This window comes from Phoenix dactylifera, chromosome 6 (genome assembly GCF_051530095.1).
Source record: "Phoenix dactylifera cultivar Ajwa chromosome 6, Ajwa_hap1_PhDact_Kaust_v1.1, whole genome shotgun sequence".
NCBI classification, from domain to species: Eukaryota; Viridiplantae; Streptophyta; class Magnoliopsida; order Arecales; family Arecaceae; genus Phoenix; species Phoenix dactylifera.
In genome coordinates, this window is record NC_143195.1 from 36,221,258 (window position 1) to 36,240,572 (window position 19,315).

Consider the following 19,315-nt stretch of genomic DNA (forward strand, 5'->3'; position numbering starts at 1 on the left):
GTGATAAATCTAAAATTGTCTTTATTTCATTTTCATTATATCAAAGCAGTAAGCAGAATTCTAAGTTTTTGGGATTTTAATGCATGCTAGGTCTTTTTGGCGATCTTTACTTTTATATAGCTTTGAATTTTTTTTACTCCTCACAACTTATTTATTTATTTTATCACTTTTTTTTCTTTTATTTTTAGAGTTGCTCTCTTCTTTTTGCCTGAATTTAAATTATTTCTTTTCGAAGGTGACATCATTTCCTTGATGCATGTTGTGAATATTATTCTGATTATCTGGAGCCTAGAAGCACTTCAAAGCATGCTATCTTTTTAATATGTCCAATTCTTTATGCTAAAATGATAAAAACAAAACGAAGTCTAACTATGTCAGCATCAAGGTAGGCGGTACTGATTGTACCGACGTACCGGTGGGCATCGGTACCGGTACGGTACCGAACCAAACCGAGTCGAACCGGTACGGTACCGATGGGGCTAAAAGCCAAAAAAAAATTGGAGCCGGTACGGACTGGTCGGTTCGGGCCGGTACCGAGTCGGTATGGGTCGGTACCGGTCAGTACGGGCCGGTACACGTCGGTACCGGTCGGTACGGGCTGGTACGGTTCGGTGCTGAAATATGTAGCTGTATCGTACCGGTAGGGTCCAGTACTGGCCCGTACTGACCGGTATGGCAGACCATGGTCAGCATGCTTTGGTTTTCTTTTCTGCCCCATCATTTTAGCTGTATGACCACCATATAAGCATGAGAATCAATGCTGTTATTATGCTGCACCTAATTATGACTCTGCTACATTTTTGGGCCTTTGGGTTTCAAAAATTGTTCCAGGATTAACATTTTCTTTTTTGACCTTATGCAGCCAGAGACATTCAGGAAACTGCGATCCGAGCTTGCTTCAATGTGGGATCCTAGCAACAATGTTAAAAGTTTGAGAAGATTATCTACTAGAGCTAGTTTTCTCGTACCATTAGATGATAGTGATACAATCTCCAACCATGACTGGCCTCTTTCAGCTGATGAACAAAGAGAAAATATGAGGGTGAGGTTAATATAACAATGAATATATTATTTTTTAGGTACACAATAATAGCTGAGGCATTAGAACATAATTTATGATAAGAATGAATTTTCCAGCTTGATTTGTGGATTTTGTTATAGAACTACATGTGTCATATCAAGCGTCCTGCATCTTCAACACAAAGTGAAGACTGATATTGTGATAATTAATTATCACTTTTTTCTTCATTTTATTTAGTGTAGTGTGGTACCAAATGCATTTTTTTGGGACAAGAGACATCACTGAATAGTTAACTTTGTCCAATACCATTTTAAGTAGAATAAGCTGTTAGCTTAATTGATCATGGGATAAAAACGGGAAAGCAGGTTATAAACATGTATCACTTTATGGTGGTCCATATCAATTCAAATAACTATGACATACATCAATACAAGTTAGGCCTGCATTCAAATAACACCCAGCAATTTAGGCCTGCATATATGCTGCAGAGTTATACATCTTTGTCCTTTCCAGTAACCTTCTGGATTGATGTGTTATAGATAATATGAATATGCTATGGTGCAGATAAGCATTTTAAATTTTTAATCCCTGGTTCATAGCTCTTTTGGGCTAGTAATTACTGCTATAATGAGTCGGCAACTAGGAATGTTTTCTGGAGCAAAGCATACCATGCTATCTCAGATTGGGCTCTGTGTGTGTGTATAATGAGTTAATCTTGCATATTTCACCATGTTGAATGAATTTGGTTTAGAACTGTGATAGTTTAGTGTGGAAAGCAACCATGTAGGACTGGCAAATGACCCATAGAAACATGAAAAGAGATGAAGTTAAAAGAGCTCTTTCTTTCAGTGGATTATGAGCAAGAATTAGTTGCCTCATATGAAGCAATAAGATTGTTTAATAGTATACTCGAGATATCGTGAAGGTTGTCAGTCTTATAGGTTTTGCAAGTTGAATGCCTGTAACATCGAGTTGTATCATGGTTGACTTTGCACTTAAAGTAACAAAACTACATCATACAAAGAGCAATTAGGAGAGGTTTGTTCCAGTCATCAGGTCAGAAACTAAATTAGATACTTCTAGCGCATCACAGGGCAATACTAATACATGATGAGGGAGGAGATAAGGTGAACTTCTGGCATCATGGCTACAAATGTAGCAAGAGGTTGGGCACCGATAGTGAATTCATCACATCAAAATAATTTCTAAAAGCAGTTCGTTGTATTATCTGTAAATAATTTATTATATGATGGGAAGGCATGTGAAGATGATCGACCAAGGAGAAAAGAAAACCCTTGAGCAGAAACAATAAGGTCATTAAGTTGGAGTATTTAAAGGTTTTACTACAATTTGTGTTTTGTCTTGGACATTTAGTGACTAATCCTAGGAAGGTTTTGGAGAATGATTGGAGAACTAGTAGTATTTTCCCAAGTCTTGAGTTTAATGTTTTTTTTGTGCCAACATTTTCTAGGGATGTTGGTATATTGTAGCTTTGTAACAGTTGGTGCACAAACTGGAATTGAAGATGGGGAAGCATCCAAATTTGTTCAGTGTCATTTGGTTAACTGATTCCTCTTTCCATGTCACTTTATTCTTTTAATACCTTTGGTCAGGTAAATATTGATAAACTTTCAGTTTGGTATGATAGGATCCCTAGAAAAGTTTTGTATATCTGTTTTGGTCACTATTATTTGATATGCATCCTTGGTGTATGTTTTTAACCTATATCTGTATGCGGACGTTTAAACTTCATCAAATTTCTATCCTGTAATTTGCTTCTTTTGAAATCATCATAATTCTCTTTTTCCTAAAATAATTATTTATATGTACATATATAGTTTTTTTATATTAGTATCCATGCGAGCACTATTCTTGATAATCAAACTTTTGTTAACTTGCTTCATAAGATGAGGAATTTTATTTTTCTTGAAAACCACTACCTTTATTCAATCCAGATCATTAACATATCATAACCACATGCCAAAAGACTTGTCCTTAGATATGTTACATGTCAAGTAGTTAAAGACACCTAGTAGACTGCAGTTGCTATTGTGGTTTCTTTGCTTTATGTACATGCAATACTGACAATTGCCTCTTACTGTTGTCAACTTGTCATTTCTCATTGCAATGTCTGGTGCTCATATTTCCGGTTATTCTTTATCTGCAGGACCTTTTGCAGGCTGTATTGCCATTTGATATGTTGCTGGATCGAAAAAAGCGCACTAGCTTTCTTAATAAACTCAGGAAATGCTCAGAAGCCCCAGAAACAAAGCCAAAGGTTGTAGGTGATGCTGCAATTGCATTAGCATCTCTAGCAGTGTGTGAGGAGGCACTTGAAAGGGAGTTACTAATATCCACCTCGTAAGACTGCAACATATGCCAACTTTACTAGTTTAGTTAAAAGAATATTTGACTTAGATGCGTTGAAGTTTGAAGTGTCTATCTTCTCCACTTATGTATTATATGCATGGGACATCATAATCATGTCCTTAACCTCGCTTTGCTAACTTACTGTTCTGAATTCTGATGTTTCTGCTGTTCAGCTATATACCAGGGATGGAAGTAACTCTATCCAGTCGACTAAAAAGCTTGTATAGTATCTATTGCAAGGTATATCTAGGCATGCTTATCTTTCTGCCTGTTCCAATATGTTTGAGTCATATCTGTATAATGTCTTAGCATCCACCATATTCTTGTCATTCTTACCAGCATGAAGAGAAGAAATGGCATTTGGAATATTTACATGTTTTCACATGGTTTATGCCAACATATTAGTTATGTTTCATGGAAGGTTGGTAGTAGCTTAAAGTTGCAGAAGTTCATAATGACATTTTGTAGTTGGGATACATGTGCAGAGATCAGGAGAATGGCTTGTCGTGTTGTGAGGGTTTGGAAATACATTCATTGTAATGGCAGATTACTGCCTAAATCATTGAGTTGTCACTACTTACTAGGTGTTCTCAAGTCAGAAATATTTGTTCTGAATGTTTGGAACTTTGGGTGTTGAATAGCTTATATATTATTTATGTATTTTAAGTTGGAAACAATCTGCTCAACCAGATTCATCTTCACAAAGATATTTGAGGACCCTGCTTCCGAATTTCAAAAGAAGTGACCTTACCAATTCCTCGGTTCAGCATAACCTTACCTTGAAGAAATAATTTGTGCAATATATGCCATTCCATTTTGTGGGCATAACACATTCTCTCACAACAGCTACTTACACAGATCTGCTGTTCACTTATGTGTACACATTCATTTCTCTCCATATGCCCGTGATATTATTCTTATACATTAACATTCATCAGATTATTACCATGGTACATAAGCTTTTTCCAAGCTGATAAATATCATGCTGTACATTCTCTCTTGCTCCTTTGATCTTTCCACGTATTTCTTAAATAACGTTCCAAGAGAAAGCAAATTGACATCTGGCTGCAGTTTTATATAATGAACCTGTTTGTCTCTTTTTTTAAGTTGTTGTGATTTGTTCTTATTTTGCTCAACTTTTTCGTTTTTTTTTCCTGAAACAGATGAAACGGAAAGATGTTGGCATCAGGCAAGTCTATGATGCTCGCGCATTAAGGGTGATTGTTGGGGATAAGAATGGAACACTACATGGACCTGCTGTTAAGTGCTGCTACAGTCTTCTTGACATTGTACATAGGTGATTACTGATTAGTAAATGACATAAAACATTTCGATTATTTCCTAAGTTGAGCTAACTTTGTTAATGTGGTTTAGGAAAAGTGGAAGCTGTTTTGAATTACTGTTTGAAATTTAATAATTGAACTACTATGTTCCAGATTTACCTTAGGATTTCTGATACCTGGTTTATATTCTTGAAGGCAGCATTTAATTTGAGAATAAAGCCGGCACAAGGCTTGCAATAAGCATTGTGTTGCAAGCCTTGTGTGCAAGCCTTATGCCTGCCTGCCAAACAGTGTCTAGAGAAGGGCATAAGCAAGGAATAGTGATGCTAGTCAAACTTGCTTGTCCCAAGAATAATTATTCCAAGGGAAAGCTGTCTCAAGCTATTCCAGGTGTAAAGCCATCATTTATTCCTGCCTTATTTTTCTTTTTTGTTTCTTTCTAATGGACAAAAGCACCCTCAACCAAAGGTTATTCCAGAAATTTTTTCCAAACAAAAATAGAAATAACTTGTGGGTGGTTGTGCCCAAGGTATGCAGTACCGGTATTGATAGGCGTACTGGTACTGATAGGCGTACCGGTTGCCTACCGGATCGGTACGGTATCGGTTCAAACCGGTACCGAATCGGTCTGTTGCCTACAACCATGCGGTACAGGTCAGTTCCGGCCCCAGAGGGGTGGGAACCGTTTTCCACCGCCGTTCCGGACCGGTACGGTACGTGTTGAACCGGCCGGTATGGGCCGCTTCAGCATACTATGGTTGTGCCCTAATTATTCCAATAAGCTCCACTTTTCTTTTTCCAAACCAAATGCAGCCAAAATGTTTTTCCATGTTTTAGTATATTGATGATTCTTGTACCGTTTCTGTTGCATTTTAACTACTACTCTACTGAAGAGTAGAGTTGATCAACTGTCATAGTTGCAACTGTTGAGTGTATGCGGCACATTCTTGCATTGAGTCACCAATATGATCCATTGTTACTGAATGGTGGCATCTCCCACCTGTATGTAGGCTTTGGACCCCAATTGATGGAGAATTTGATGATTACATTGTCAATCCTAAGCCTAGTGGTTATCAGGTGAGCATCATTTTAAGCTGATAAATTATCTATACATTTGATACCTTGTGACAAGTGTACAGTTTTTTGTTGTCTATCTATTATTGTCATGGTTTTCTCCCCAGCCAAGAATCAGAATCTCTTCCAAGTTATGGGCTGTATCTATATCAGACACTCACTGATATAAACTGATATATCACTTTATTTCAGCTGATACAAACCGATATATCTTGAGATATTGGTTGATATGATATCAATACGTTGGCCACGCACTTTCCATCTTTCTTTGGTTATCTTTATTGGGGATTTTAATTTACTAAATATTAGAACTAATGCTCAAAATGGTAGCTGATTTCCTTTTTATTATATCTGTCGGTGTTTCGATATTTTGTTCATTGTGTATCAACCCAATCTCACGTATCTTGGTTGTTTAAAATTTCCTCCAGCCTTTCTTCTTGGCCAAGATGACCTGCTAGCTTGGTTCATTTTGGTATAATTCACCCACCAAGATTGCTGAGATTTTGCTTATTGTAAAATTAAAAAGCCATATGTTATTGTCATGTCAAATGAATTATGTATATAAGACGGCAAAAGAGTCGGTCTGTTCTGAGCTTTGGGCTGCTGGCTTTGTCATCTTGCAGGATGTTCAAGGTTAGCTTGTGAGTGTTTGGGTCACTCTCCAGCCTGAGCATTTTGAACAAACCATGTCTCTAGCTGACCCGACCATTTGCTTGTGTTTGTGAGTGGGCGACTGTTGAGATTGGTTAATTATGATTTTGGAAATGTGACTTGAGCTCATCTTGTTTTCTCGATTATTGAGATAGTTAGCAACCGAACTTAGGCAGTTCAGGAAGGTTTGGTTTTGTAGCAGCCCTATCTGCATAAATGGTTGTGTTTGTGATGAGACCTTTACAATGAACATCAGCACTTCACTTAAGGGCATGTTTGCTTGGAAGTTACCGCTTGAAAGCGAAGGCATCCACTTGCCCAAATTGAGTTCAATCCACCCCCTGCTGGAGTTATTTTGGCACTTTTTCAGCAATTCGAGGCTTAAAATCAGTACTTTGGTTCACTTCCCCCAACCCAAGCATGTGGAAGTCCACGTTCACTGTACCCCCACTTTAGACCTCCCATTTCCAACCATGCACATCCTAAGATTGAAGGTCTTAGGGACACTTACAGTAAGACCAAGGTGAAGAAACCAGAGTGCTAAGAAATGGGGAAGAGGCTGGAGTTGTAAGAATTATTGTTGGAGACTAAGAATCATATAAAGGGAAGAGCAAGTGAAAAGTGTTAGAGATATCAGCCATTTGGAGGATGTCACCAACTTCTTTTGGGGGAAAATTCATCACTTACTTTGATGGTAAATAATTTCCTTCATTTTATGTTCGAGACTTCTCCACTTAGGAGAAGGGTGCCAACCAGCAAAGTCCAGTTGACAATGATCTCAAACATCGAGGTGCTACAGTAAATCATGCAAATGTCAATATGAAGTAATGTAGCGTGCTCAAGGTAAAAAGTAAAAACATGGAGGCTTGCTTGACTTGGTGTTTTTTTTTTGTTGTTGTGTTGTTTGGGTCCTGGTGGTGCATTTGGGTAGAAATTGGGCATCAAAGAAAGACACGGATGTGAAGGCCCAGCTGCATGAGGGAATAACTAAGGTAGTGGAGGAAGCATTATGGCTTTGACAGCATGTGGAGTTCATGCATTAGAAGTAAATACCAAACCTTAGTTTCCAAGAGTTGGTATAAACTATAAAGTAGTAATTTGAACTTCGGAATTTTTTGGCACTGTGATGGCAACCAGACATTTGGAAGCACATCTTGGTTTCTTCCATCTGATATGTCTTTATTACTTTGTCATCAATAGTTGAAACAAACTTGAGATACTAGTTTCGCTCTAGAATCTCATGACCATGATTTTTCCTTGGGAATCAAGAAGTCCATTGATCTTTCATTCAGATGACATTGTTTCAGTTGCTAGTTTTCAAGCCATTATACTTTGATATTTTACCCCATAGCCTCAAAATTGCATCCCATTTTATCATCCAAACATGTGGCATGGGGTCAACTCTTGAATCACCAACTGCTCTGTATCTTGATTAGTGCCCAGATATTCATCTCCAGTTGAGATATCTGTTTGCATTGGTACTGGTTACTGATACGATGGACATATATTAGCCCTCATGTCAGCCGATATGCACATATATATTATGATATTTCAGCTGATATGATCTCATATTCTATCATTGTCTAGGGGGGAGAGAGAGAGAGAGAGAGAGAGAGAGAGAGAGAGAGAGAGAGAGAGATGCAACAACAGTGGCCAGACAGTAGTGGAAGCACATGGAGAGGGGAGCAGGGAGGAGGGGCAAGGGAGAGGGAGAGGAGACTATGGTAGAAGGGCAGAGGACGGCAGGACCAGCAGCAGGGAAGGAAGAGAGAGAGAGCGATAGAGATAGATAGAGAGAGAGAGAGATGGTGTGGACAGGGCAACAGGAGCAGTGGTGGGAAGGGAGGGAGCATATTTGTCGCCTGGATGTCAAGTTTGGCAGTTTCTTTAGTCTTTATCGAGCAATTTATGTTGGAATGGATAAACTGTTATCTTGCTTCATCTTGGTGTCTCTCACCCACCAAGATGGCTGGCATATTGGTCCTTGAAACATTGATTAGCACATACAAATTGTCTCGAAAGACTGGTCCAAAGTTTGTTAAGCATCATGCATGCTTTTAAGGCTGTTTATATTATCTATTGCTGTCAGCCATGAGGCTTCAATATATTTATTTACTGCTAGCGTAAATGTGCAATGATAATTGCAATTGAAATTGGATTGAGCTATATGTTATACATACCTGGCAGATTTTGGGAACACTGCCTGCAATATACCTTGAATCTAATTGTTAGCATGTTGCAGACCCAGCAGAATGGCTGACAACTTTTATATATCATCTTAGAACACACCCGTATCTGTAATTGATGAATGTGCAACCAATATTCATACATAAAATGGACACAATTAGCTTATGCAAAATTACCAGAGTCTAGCATGTCTTGGCTCTGTGGTATAGGTTTCTGTATGGTAAAATGTCATATGGGTAGGGTTGGCAATTTATGACCTGACTTGTCAACTCGATCCATGAACGACCTGCTTTAAGCAGGTTCGGGTTTGATATAAATGGGTTTAGGTCATAAATGGTCAACTCGTCCTGACCTGTTTATTAAAGGGTTAGGTTCGGGTTTAGATCTTTGACTCATTTAACCTGTTTCGACTTACTTAATAACCTTTCTACTAACATCAGGATTGAAAACCACCTCAAATTGCAGATTATATTGCCCAAAACTGTCATATGGGCTGTTTTATTAAATGAGTCATTCTCTTGCCTCTCTGAAGTCACAAATTCTCTCTGTGCCATGCACCAGCAGCAGTTTGTTGCCCCTGTTCCAAGTTTGAACAGTTGTGGCTGGAATAGCCCACAGCTCATTTGCAAATCTAAGTAAATGTCAAGCATATGTCCATAAGATCTGTTTCCATATTACTATATTAGTAAGAAAGACTAGAACGTTTGAGACGAGCTAATTCTTTCATAATAAAGGATGGGTGGAGGTGGTGGAATTAGGAGGGAGGTCATGTTCTGTTGAAAGCTTTCAAGACAAAGGCATAAGAACTAAAGTGTGATGGTCAGAAAGGAATTAGTAAAGCTTTCTGTGGAATGGATGTATAGATAGGAACACTGGCAAGTAGCAACAGCAGATTCTAAAGCTGCTCACAAATATAGAGGAAAGAACTTCGCATTCGAAACAGGAATAGATTCGAATACTCTTTTCTTGAAGGATTCAAATTTTTTATAATTAAAAAAAACCTTGCTATATAGTTTACTTATTGTAACCCTAGAATATTATGATATTTTGAAATCTCTGGTGCCTCAGAATACATTTCCTAGAGTTCTTTCTCAAAAAAGATATCATTGCTTTTGCTATTCTTATAGTTGGCAGTTTGCATCTTTTCTCTTTTTTTTTATTTTTTGGTTGATTTGCTTTAGTCTCTTGCAGTCTCTTCATACTGCAGTGCATGGTCCTGACAGCTCACCTTTAGAGGTGCAAATAAGAACGCAGGTAGAACATCTTTTCTACTGTACAGTTTGCAATCATATAGCACTAGAATTACAGAGCTATGCTAATATTAAAAATGACATTTTCATGCATAGCGGATGCATGAGCATGCAGAATTTGGACTAGCTGCACATTGGTTATACAAGGAGAATAAGTTTGAACAGACGAGCACCATAGATTCTAAGATTGGTGCATCTTCTTACCAATCAAAATCTTTGGAAGATGGGGAATACATTCAAGATGAGGATCCCTGGAAGTACAATTCAATAAAAGTGGGACATCCCGTCCTTAGAATAGAGGGTAGTCAACTACTTGCTGCGGTTATTGTCAGGTTCAGTAAATATTGGTCATATTTTCTTGAAGAGTGACATTTAAAGGATTTATGTTTGTGTATCATGACTAGTTGAATTTGGATATTGCAGGGTCGATAAAGGTGGAAGAGAGCTGCTTGTTGCTGTGAGTTTTGGTATGGAAGCTTCTGAAACAGTATCTGAAAGAAGATTGTTTTTCCAGAAAGAACGTTGGGAAGCTTATGCTAGGCTTTATAAAAAGGTTATGCTTATGCTTTATATTAAAATTACTGTTATTAGATGCTTACATTATATGATTGCTTTAAAGTATGATATTTCATTCTTTTCAATATTTATTGGTATTCTCAATCATTGACAGATGTAAAATATCTACATACAGCACTGGTATCTCCTAAAGATCAATGATCTGTGCGGCCCTTGTTTATCACTGTTACAACTTACAAACAAAGAGCAAAAAGGGTTTAAAAGATTAAAAATAGCTTGTTCCTGCAAATGGTGTTAATCATATATCTTTTACTTAAATTTACCGAGCTCTGAAGAGAACTTCTGTCGAATGATGTTGCTCCTATTTATCTGATAGGCTTTTATTAGAAATTGAATTTACATATCGAAGATTTAATTCCCACTTCAGTATATACTATATACCGAATATTCAATTTGTTTTTGAGATTGTATTACATTGGCTATGGTTCTCAGTTCTATACATCTCACTAGACAGTAGACAGCATGTTGTCTTATAACTAATGATGCTTTCAGATTTTTGTTGTTGATTAAATCTTTGTTAGGATCACTCTCATAGCTATTGAACAGTATGGTAGTTTCATATTTCCAAGAGACTATGCATAAGAATCATAAGTACTGTGAATTTTCTATGATGATGATTTTTTTTTTGTATATGACATAATGATGCACTTATCCTTACCATACCTTTATCACATCTTCTAAGATCATGCTAATTAATATTTAAGATCCTCCACTCAGGCATGTCGCATCATTGCCCTATCTTTTGTGGTTTTCTTTTCACTATATCATGATTGCAATGTTTCTAAAACATACCAGCTATCTTACCTGGACTCTTTGGTTTGTTCCAAAGTACTACCACCCAGCAGGTTGAAATGGTTCATGTATACACTTGAGCAGTGGTCCATGCGGAGAAATTCTTAGAGATTGAAGGTTTTTGCTTTTGCATTTTGCTTTGAAAGCACCAGTTATTCATTTGACTTATGTCCTTTTAGGTGCCAAGGTAAAGTTGGTGGGAACATCCTTTATTTATTTTGATTTTACATCATATTTCATTGGTGTCAATGGCATGATAACCAACACCAGCAACTTCATTTATGTATATTTCTTATTTCAACTGGAAAAAAATCAAGTGCCGTCTGAATTTGAAAACATAGGGTTTAGGAGACCTACATCTTGCATATTTACTATCAGATTATCTGCATATTTACTATCAGATTGTCAGATTTCATTTTAAGATTGTATAGCCATCATTTAAGCATCTTCTTTGTTTTTAGGATAACATTCCATGGCTTAAAGTATGGCCAGTTTTTACTTTCTTTGGATCCTTACTCTAAATGGAGTTTTGATATTTTTCACATAACAATAGTATTATGACCGATGAAAACAGTGGTTGATCTTTAAGTACCATTGGATAAGTTATTGGATTTTCTTAACATTTTTATTTTTGCTTTGGGCTAGTAGAATGTCTTGCATATTTACTGCATGCTTATTTCATTTTATTCTCTGAAAATTCAAATTCCTTTTTTAGGTTTCTGATCAATGGTGGTTCGCTCCTGGACATGGCGATTGGTCTACATGCCTCGAGAAGTACACACTATGCCGAGATGGGATATTTCATAAGGTGCAGTGTACTAGTCATTTTTTAAAGATAAGCATATAAAAATGTGTTTGTCGGGAGGATTGCATTTGGCATGCTGGATTCGTATCATACTTTCATGTTATATTTCAACATTCAACTCATTGTTATTCATTCATTTGCTTAACAAACTCATAGGGAAAACATGGACTTCACTAGGACCGTCAAACAAGCAAGTTGTTCATGTGAACATAGTGTTTGGCTCTAAGTGCAGCTTGAAATTAGCTTTACTCGGTTAATAAACAAACTAAACTTGAGTCAAAGTTTTGAGTTTGAAACATAAGCAAGCCGAACACGAGTTGGGTTCATCTTGCTCGTAGTCAGCTTGATAGATGTTTATACATAAAAGATTCACATATAAACATAGATAATTATTTTACCTATAAAATGTTCATTTTATCTTCTTACATGTTTTATTAGAATACATACATACATACATATGTATGTATGTATAATGTATGTATGTATGTATGTATATATATGTATTTATGTATGTATGATCTTTGAGAAATACAATGGGGATGCCACCTCCATGATTTGAACCCAAGACCTCTCCTAAGGGGAGAGCCATGCCAACTAGCTATGCTAAGGCTGGCTGGCTTCCTTGTCAATACATGCATATATATACATACATACATACATATACATACATACATATATATATATATATGTATGTATGTATGTATGTATATGTATGTATGTATGTATGTATACATATATATCCATATATATATGTATATATATACACACACATATACTTATATATCTATACATATATATATATACATATATACATACATACATGCATATGTATATACATATACATACACACGTGCACCCACCCACCCACCCACACACACACACACACACACACACACATATATATATATAGAAACTCTCTTTATTGGTTGCAAAACTTTTGTTTGTCTCCCTTAAAAGGATAGCATAACTAAGTAGACTGATATTTTTAAGATGAGAGTATCCATAGAAGTAGGAGAAATTTATACTAAATGTGAAATGATATCAGCCATCTTATCATTTAATCTAATAGCTTGGATGAGATCATGAGACCAAGTTTCTAAGATACCTAAGGTACACCATTAACAGCCCCGACCAAATCTCTTCTCTCTTGAGCGATCCCTTTTGCAGTCTCCCTCCCCTCCTTCTCCATCGGCAACTCCTCCTCCTCCATTCTTTCAGACATGACTTCTAGATTCATCCAGGACATCCTCAGTTCCCTTGCCTTCTATGGCCAATCTCAGCACCTTTTCAGCCTCTCTGTCCATTAAGAGTTCCACACGGATCTCTCACTTGATCACATCTCAACCATTCTTCCCACATCCTCTGGCTACTTCCTCATGATTACCTCCACAGAACTAAGCCATTTAGCCCCTTCTGTATCATCGGCCTGTCCACCAAGCGCTGAGCCCATCCATTGTCTACACCTTTACCAAGCCAAGTGTTTATCAAGCTAAATGACTGCAAAATTGGCTTAATTTGTTTCTGAACCTGATCAATCTGAGCTCGAGCTGGGTCAGTATTTGATGAACCTAGCTCAAGCTGCATGGCTGTTTGGAATTTAGCTCTAGCTGGGCCTGGCTCCACTAATTTTGGCTCATTTACACCCATAGACTTCACTTTTATTTTTATAGAGTAAAATTTGAGCAGTAAATGGGAATATGTTCTCTCATAGAATATAGCATATTAGAAGTAAACATGAATCCGTTCTGTGCTTGTGAGGCATTATATCAGTTGATATGACATCTGAATTGAAGACATAATGAAAGTGACCTCAACTCACCCACCTCCATCTATACACCAAAATGTACTTTAATACAAACAGAAAAATATCTGTGGTTTGGGAGAACCACCAAGAAGGCCATCTCATTGTTAAGCAACATAGGAGAACAAAAGAGCCTCCACATCAGTAGAAAAAAAGCAAGTAAACAGACCAAACCAATATTGATGATTCCAATATCAAAGAGAATAATTCATCATCCTTTAGGCCAGAATTTTAGTCTACAGGGTAAAAAGGTCCACTTAAGGATTAGTTTGATTGGCTTGAAACAATTGATTCACACCAGAATGGGCTCATAATCAGTACAGTTTTGGGCCATGAAGTGATGAGGCATTTCTTCATCAGAAAAAACAGTTATGGCAGCATAGCCCAGCTGTATCGGTTGATGTACCTGTCGTATTGGCTGATTCATGTTGTTCTAGCTTAGAAATGTTTTGTTTCCTAATCTGTCTGTTCCATTCATTCACAGTATACATTTTTTTTTTTTTTTTTGGGGGGGGGGGGGGGGGAGGGGGAGCAAAGAAACATGACGAAAAAGAATATATAAAAGGAGAGAGAGAGAGAGAGAGAGAGAGAGAGAGAGAGAGAGAGAGTAGGAAGGAAATTGTTGGGAGAGTGTCACAATCATCTTTATGTTGTAAGATACCACCAGTAGTGTATTCTTTCAAATTAAATTCCTTGTTGTGCTTAAAAGATGTGAAATTTTGGGTGTCCTCACATATCTTTCTAATTATTTGCATTACCTCAATTAACATAATTTTGTAACCTATATTAGCATTGATGGTAGAATTTGATATTCTTTGAAACTCAGATAACAATAGTTAGTACAAATTTCTCAGACAATATTTTACATTTTTCAGCCTTAAGTTATTTTTTTTAAATATCTTTTATTTTTTTAAATATCAGCTGTCATGCTGCTTCATATCAATATCCTCTCTCTTCTTTTTAGTTATTTATTTTACTTCAATAAACATGATTTCCTATTGTGTTTACCATTATCTGTGGAAAATGATGATACTTTTGATATTCAAATAAGAATGCTTAGTCAGAGATCATCTCAAATAATGTTTATACATTTTATCTTTTCTAAAACGTATTTGTTTGCTTACAGCATACCGCCTGCCATGCCACATGGTCGATTCACTTATTTTGTTAGGGTTTAAATGGGGTATGAATTAGGGCTTGATTAATTGTCTTGTGCTTGGCGTATTTGTTTTTTCAGTGTTTGTAAGGTTAATTGTCATTATCACTCAAACAATAACTTCTATAAGTTCCTCCTGGATTAAGTCATTTTTTAAGTGTTTTTGGTATATGATTTGTTGTTTGAGTTATTATACAGGTGTTAGGGAAAGCACATGAACTTCGAGTTATATTTGATGAATGGTATGAGTGTAAATGTGCTAAATCCTTCCGAGGTTTTTGAAATGATATCGATGAGCTTCTATCTCTTTCTCTATTCTTCTTCATCATCTCCCTCTTTGCTATTTTTCATTCTCCAAACTAATGTAAGGATCTGATTCCAATCCAGCAACGGCTATGAATCTTGCACTTCCCTTCCCGCTCCTTCCTCTCTCTTCTTTCCCTCACATCTGATTGAGGGGCAAAAGAAAATCCATATATTGATGTCTGAACCTTTGAGGCAGACTTCTCTCTTTAATGACCAGCATGTGGTACTTGAAGGTGACTGCTAATTCCGAATGACCTTGAAGGTGACTGCTAATTCTGAGTGTCTTTTTTTGTATAACTAGGCCTTCTCAGTTACTTTTCTTTTATACTTTTTCTTTTTGCTTTGTTCATCTACTGCTTTTTTCCCCTTATTTGGTATGAACTTGCCTTTACTCACATGTTGACTACAGACGTCCAAATTAGTCACTCCTTCAGAGTGCATCCATTCACACAAATTGTCAAAAGAAGCCTTCTACTCCTAAATTACTGTAATTCCATTACCAAACTGCTTCTTCCCTAAACCATTAGATCACTTCGCTCCCTCATATTACCAATATGCCATTTGGTTTATAACAGAAACCAACTAAAACTAAGGTTCTGCAGCGAGTCCTACAACGAAGTAAATGTGCATTTGTATAGTGTGTTTTGAGATGAACTCAAGGCCCGATATCAAGAGCTATCATCTTGCAACGTTGTCTGCTGGAACTTTGGAGTGGTTGCTTCTTAGTTGGGTGAGCTTAGACTGCAACTAATAAATTTGATCTTCCTACCTGCCAACTGGTCGCTCTCCTGCCTAGGTTTTCCTAGGCCAGGAAGTGGGTACCAGTTTTAGAGTGTTGTCACTAGGCTGGCACCTAGTTATAAAATCTGCTTAATCCTTTCACCAAGCCTTCTCAAGTTTGAGTTTTGTTCTATAATCAACCACATAATTGATGGAAGAAAGTCTTGGATGATATCGATGGTTATATAGTGAAATTTATATTTGTGTAGCAAGTGTGTAAAGTTAGTAAATATAAAAAAATGCTATAGATTTTACTGATGAGGACTGGGAACCAACATGATTCATTGATATTTGAATCGTATGGAAGAAGCTTTATGCTGATTGTCTATGGTCAAGTTGCCTTTTGTGTTGCCTATTTTACCCCACTAGGTTTGAGAGGCGCCCGATACATGAAGAGCTGCTTTGTTTGAATGATGACCTGAAATTTCTTTTTTATCTGAAGGGGTTTTTATGTGCTGGATATGTTTGTTTACTAATATAGTGACCAATCTCTTTACAAACTAACAACTGCCTATGTAAAAATGTTGAGCGACTTACTAAAAGACGTATACCACTTCCTTTCTTGTGCAGCAAGACCAATTTCAGCGCCTGTTGCCTACCTTCATCCAAGTAATAGATTTGACTGAGCAGGAGGAAGCTGAGTATTGGATGGTTGTGTCTGCTGTGTTTGAGGGAAAACAGATCCTTTCTGTTCCATCCAGTTCAAGTTACTCTGAGAAGTCAGGCCTTGAAGATGGCATCAATAACAAGGTTAGCTTATAAGCACACCTCTTATGAGCAGGAAAAAGACTGATGAAGATACAATACTCTAATCATAAACTGGTATTAAATATTCTGCTACATCCCTCAGTCCTTCCCCTAGCGGACTGTATCATAGAATAAGTTCACTGAATATGTCATTGCATGAATTTTCAACATTACTTCTTGTTAAAGCAAACCTAATTTACTTAATGCCTCTGGAGTGGTTCCAAACTGTGCGGTATCTATTTTATGGGGTCTGTTAGATCAGTTTGAAGACTGGCTATTTAAACTATAAATTAATGTAAAGTTAATCAGAATAGATTATTGTAGAATCGCTCAGAATTGATTTGGTAAAGAAGGAATCCTGCCCTTGCATCTTTTTCATGCACAACCTATTTGTGGATCACTGCAAGATGTTGATATGGATTGTATCAATAGGTGCATCTACTGAGGACGATGCTTCAGTGGGAGGAGCAGATGCGGCATGGTTCATCCATGGGAGAAAGAAAGCATGTGGCAAGCACATACAGTGGATCCAATCCTATAACTCCTGGTGAAGTTGTGATCATACGATGGCCTCATGGTGAGATAATGAGGATGAGATCTGGTAGCACTGCTGCTGATGCTGCGAGGAGGATAGGCCTGGAGGGGAAGCTAGTACTGGTAAATGGCCAACTTGTTTTGCCGCATACGAAGCTCAAGGATGGTGATATAGTCGAAGTAAGGGGATAACCATTACCATCGTGGAAACTTCTCACAAAGCTCACATTTTGTCAAATTACAGAGACTTGCTTTATCATCTGTTGGATGGTAAATCTAGTGCTGTTAGAGGATAGTAGAGCCAAACCTCTTGTACAGATCGATTCTCAAAAAGGATCTCTGATCCTATCGTGATGTACATGTACTTGTACAGCAATAAAGATAGTTCAAGTCCTTGAATGCAACTTTGCCATCAGGTAAGCTGTTAACAGTTGCAATAGATCAGTCTCAAGCATCTTTTGATGCAATTATACATAGTTTCAGGCAAGACAAAACCACTGACCACCTCTCTACTGTTTTGGTCACTCTACAGGACAGTTTCCTCGAAGACATCCCAATTCTGTATTTAAACCAATGCTTCTCCAACACATATTTATCCCCACATCTGTAGCCCATGGTTGCAACCATATGCTTTTTAAACATCCACCGAAAAAACTATGCTTTTTAAACCAAGAAAAATTTCTAATAATTTAAATTTTATCCATTTTCGATTAGTTGCTTAACAGATCCGCCAAAGTAAGGCAAGAAACTAATATTTAAGACGTTGATATGGTCTAGTATATTGAGAAGTAAACAAATCATGGTAGGTGTCTTTTTCAGCTGCATGTCAAAGAATAAATCAAGTAGGAAAAGGGGAAATCTTTTATACAGAAGGAGATTTGACAGAAAAGTTGGGGGGGCACCTTACTTCTGTTCAGGGAATCGGGGAGCTCGTCAATGCAAGACCTACCCTATCCATAGAAAAAGGATCAATTAAATGAGAAATCGACAAATAGCTCCCCATCTATTTTTTTTTATAGCACCAAAGTACCATTACTCCGTATACCCACAAAAGATAAAAAGAAAACAAAAAACATAGTTTAGTTGGTCTCGGAGGCAGTGTGAATCATGCTCTTGGATGCTGTTGGACTCCTGAAGCATCACTTGGTTCCTAGAAATTGACGCTTGGGGGAAGGTGATTTCTGATCCCCACAAACTGAGACAGTTCCTCACTGGTAGAATGCAGCTATCTATTATTAGCTGGATGGTAGGAGTCCAATGCTTTCATGCGAACTGTGCTGTCTAATGGCCTACTTTTCTGTGATTGTGATTGACATCAGATCTATTTTGCATTAACTAGAGAGGTTTTCTTTAGTAATAGCTAGATATGATCAGTGGAAATGATTTATTAATATGTATTTTAGCCTAAACTGAGGTGCTATAGTTTGCATTAACTAGAGAGGTTTTCTTTAGTAATAGTTAGATATGATTAGTGGAAGTGATTGATTAATATGTATTTTAGCCTAAACTGAGGTGCTTTAGTTGATGACTAGGCCAAGGCTACCAAATGATGGAAAAACCCTATTTAAACCACTTAGTTGCTTCTTTTTAATTGAGAAAAGGATCTGACAGATACTGTCACATTCAATGCGGGAGATTGATTTAGAATTGTGATTATGTGGGGTAAGGGAGGTAACGGCATACATAAGATGGAAGGGAATATGTCCAAGTTTACGATCCTTTTAACACGGTAGTGATGCCTAGCAACTTTTGTCCCGTTAACCAACCAAAAAGGGAAAAGAAACCCTTAACCCACTGTTGCTGGAAATTGGACTCGGGGGCGACCAGTGGCTGAGAAGGAGGAGCTCTGGCATGAGATGGCGGATGGCGGTCCGTCGGCGGGCGGCGTCCTTTGGGGGACCTGCAAAAAGCCGGTGGCCGAGGTTTCCGGCGCCGGCTCTCCGATACTTAAGTCAGAGGGGGCTAATGTGTAGAGAGGGAGA

At 37.5% G+C, this 19,315-nt stretch overlaps 1 protein-coding gene across 3 annotated transcripts in view; it reads left to right on the top strand.

Moving 5' to 3' along the window:
- LOC103713029 (uncharacterized) overlaps positions 1-17,737 on the top strand; it is a 34,346-nt gene extending 16,609 nt beyond the window's left edge. For all 3 annotated transcript variants that reach the window (XM_008799784.6, XM_008799786.6, XM_017844277.5), the window contains 11 exons: positions 863-1,042; positions 3,189-3,382; positions 3,565-3,631; positions 4,555-4,688; positions 5,685-5,751; positions 9,778-9,840; positions 9,933-10,168; positions 10,260-10,389; positions 11,920-12,012; positions 16,623-16,802; positions 17,232-17,737. In XM_008799784.6, coding sequence (XP_008798006.2) covers positions 863-1,042; positions 3,189-3,382; positions 3,565-3,631; positions 4,555-4,688; positions 5,685-5,751; positions 9,778-9,840; positions 9,933-10,168; positions 10,260-10,389; positions 11,920-12,012; positions 16,623-16,802; positions 17,232-17,525 — 1,638 coding nt within the window. In that variant the 3' untranslated portion in view covers positions 17,526-17,737. The remainder of the gene's footprint in view (positions 1-862; positions 1,043-3,188; positions 3,383-3,564; positions 3,632-4,554; positions 4,689-5,684; positions 5,752-9,777; positions 9,841-9,932; positions 10,169-10,259; positions 10,390-11,919; positions 12,013-16,622; positions 16,803-17,231) is intronic.
- Positions 17,738-19,315: the final 1,578 nt, after the last annotated feature.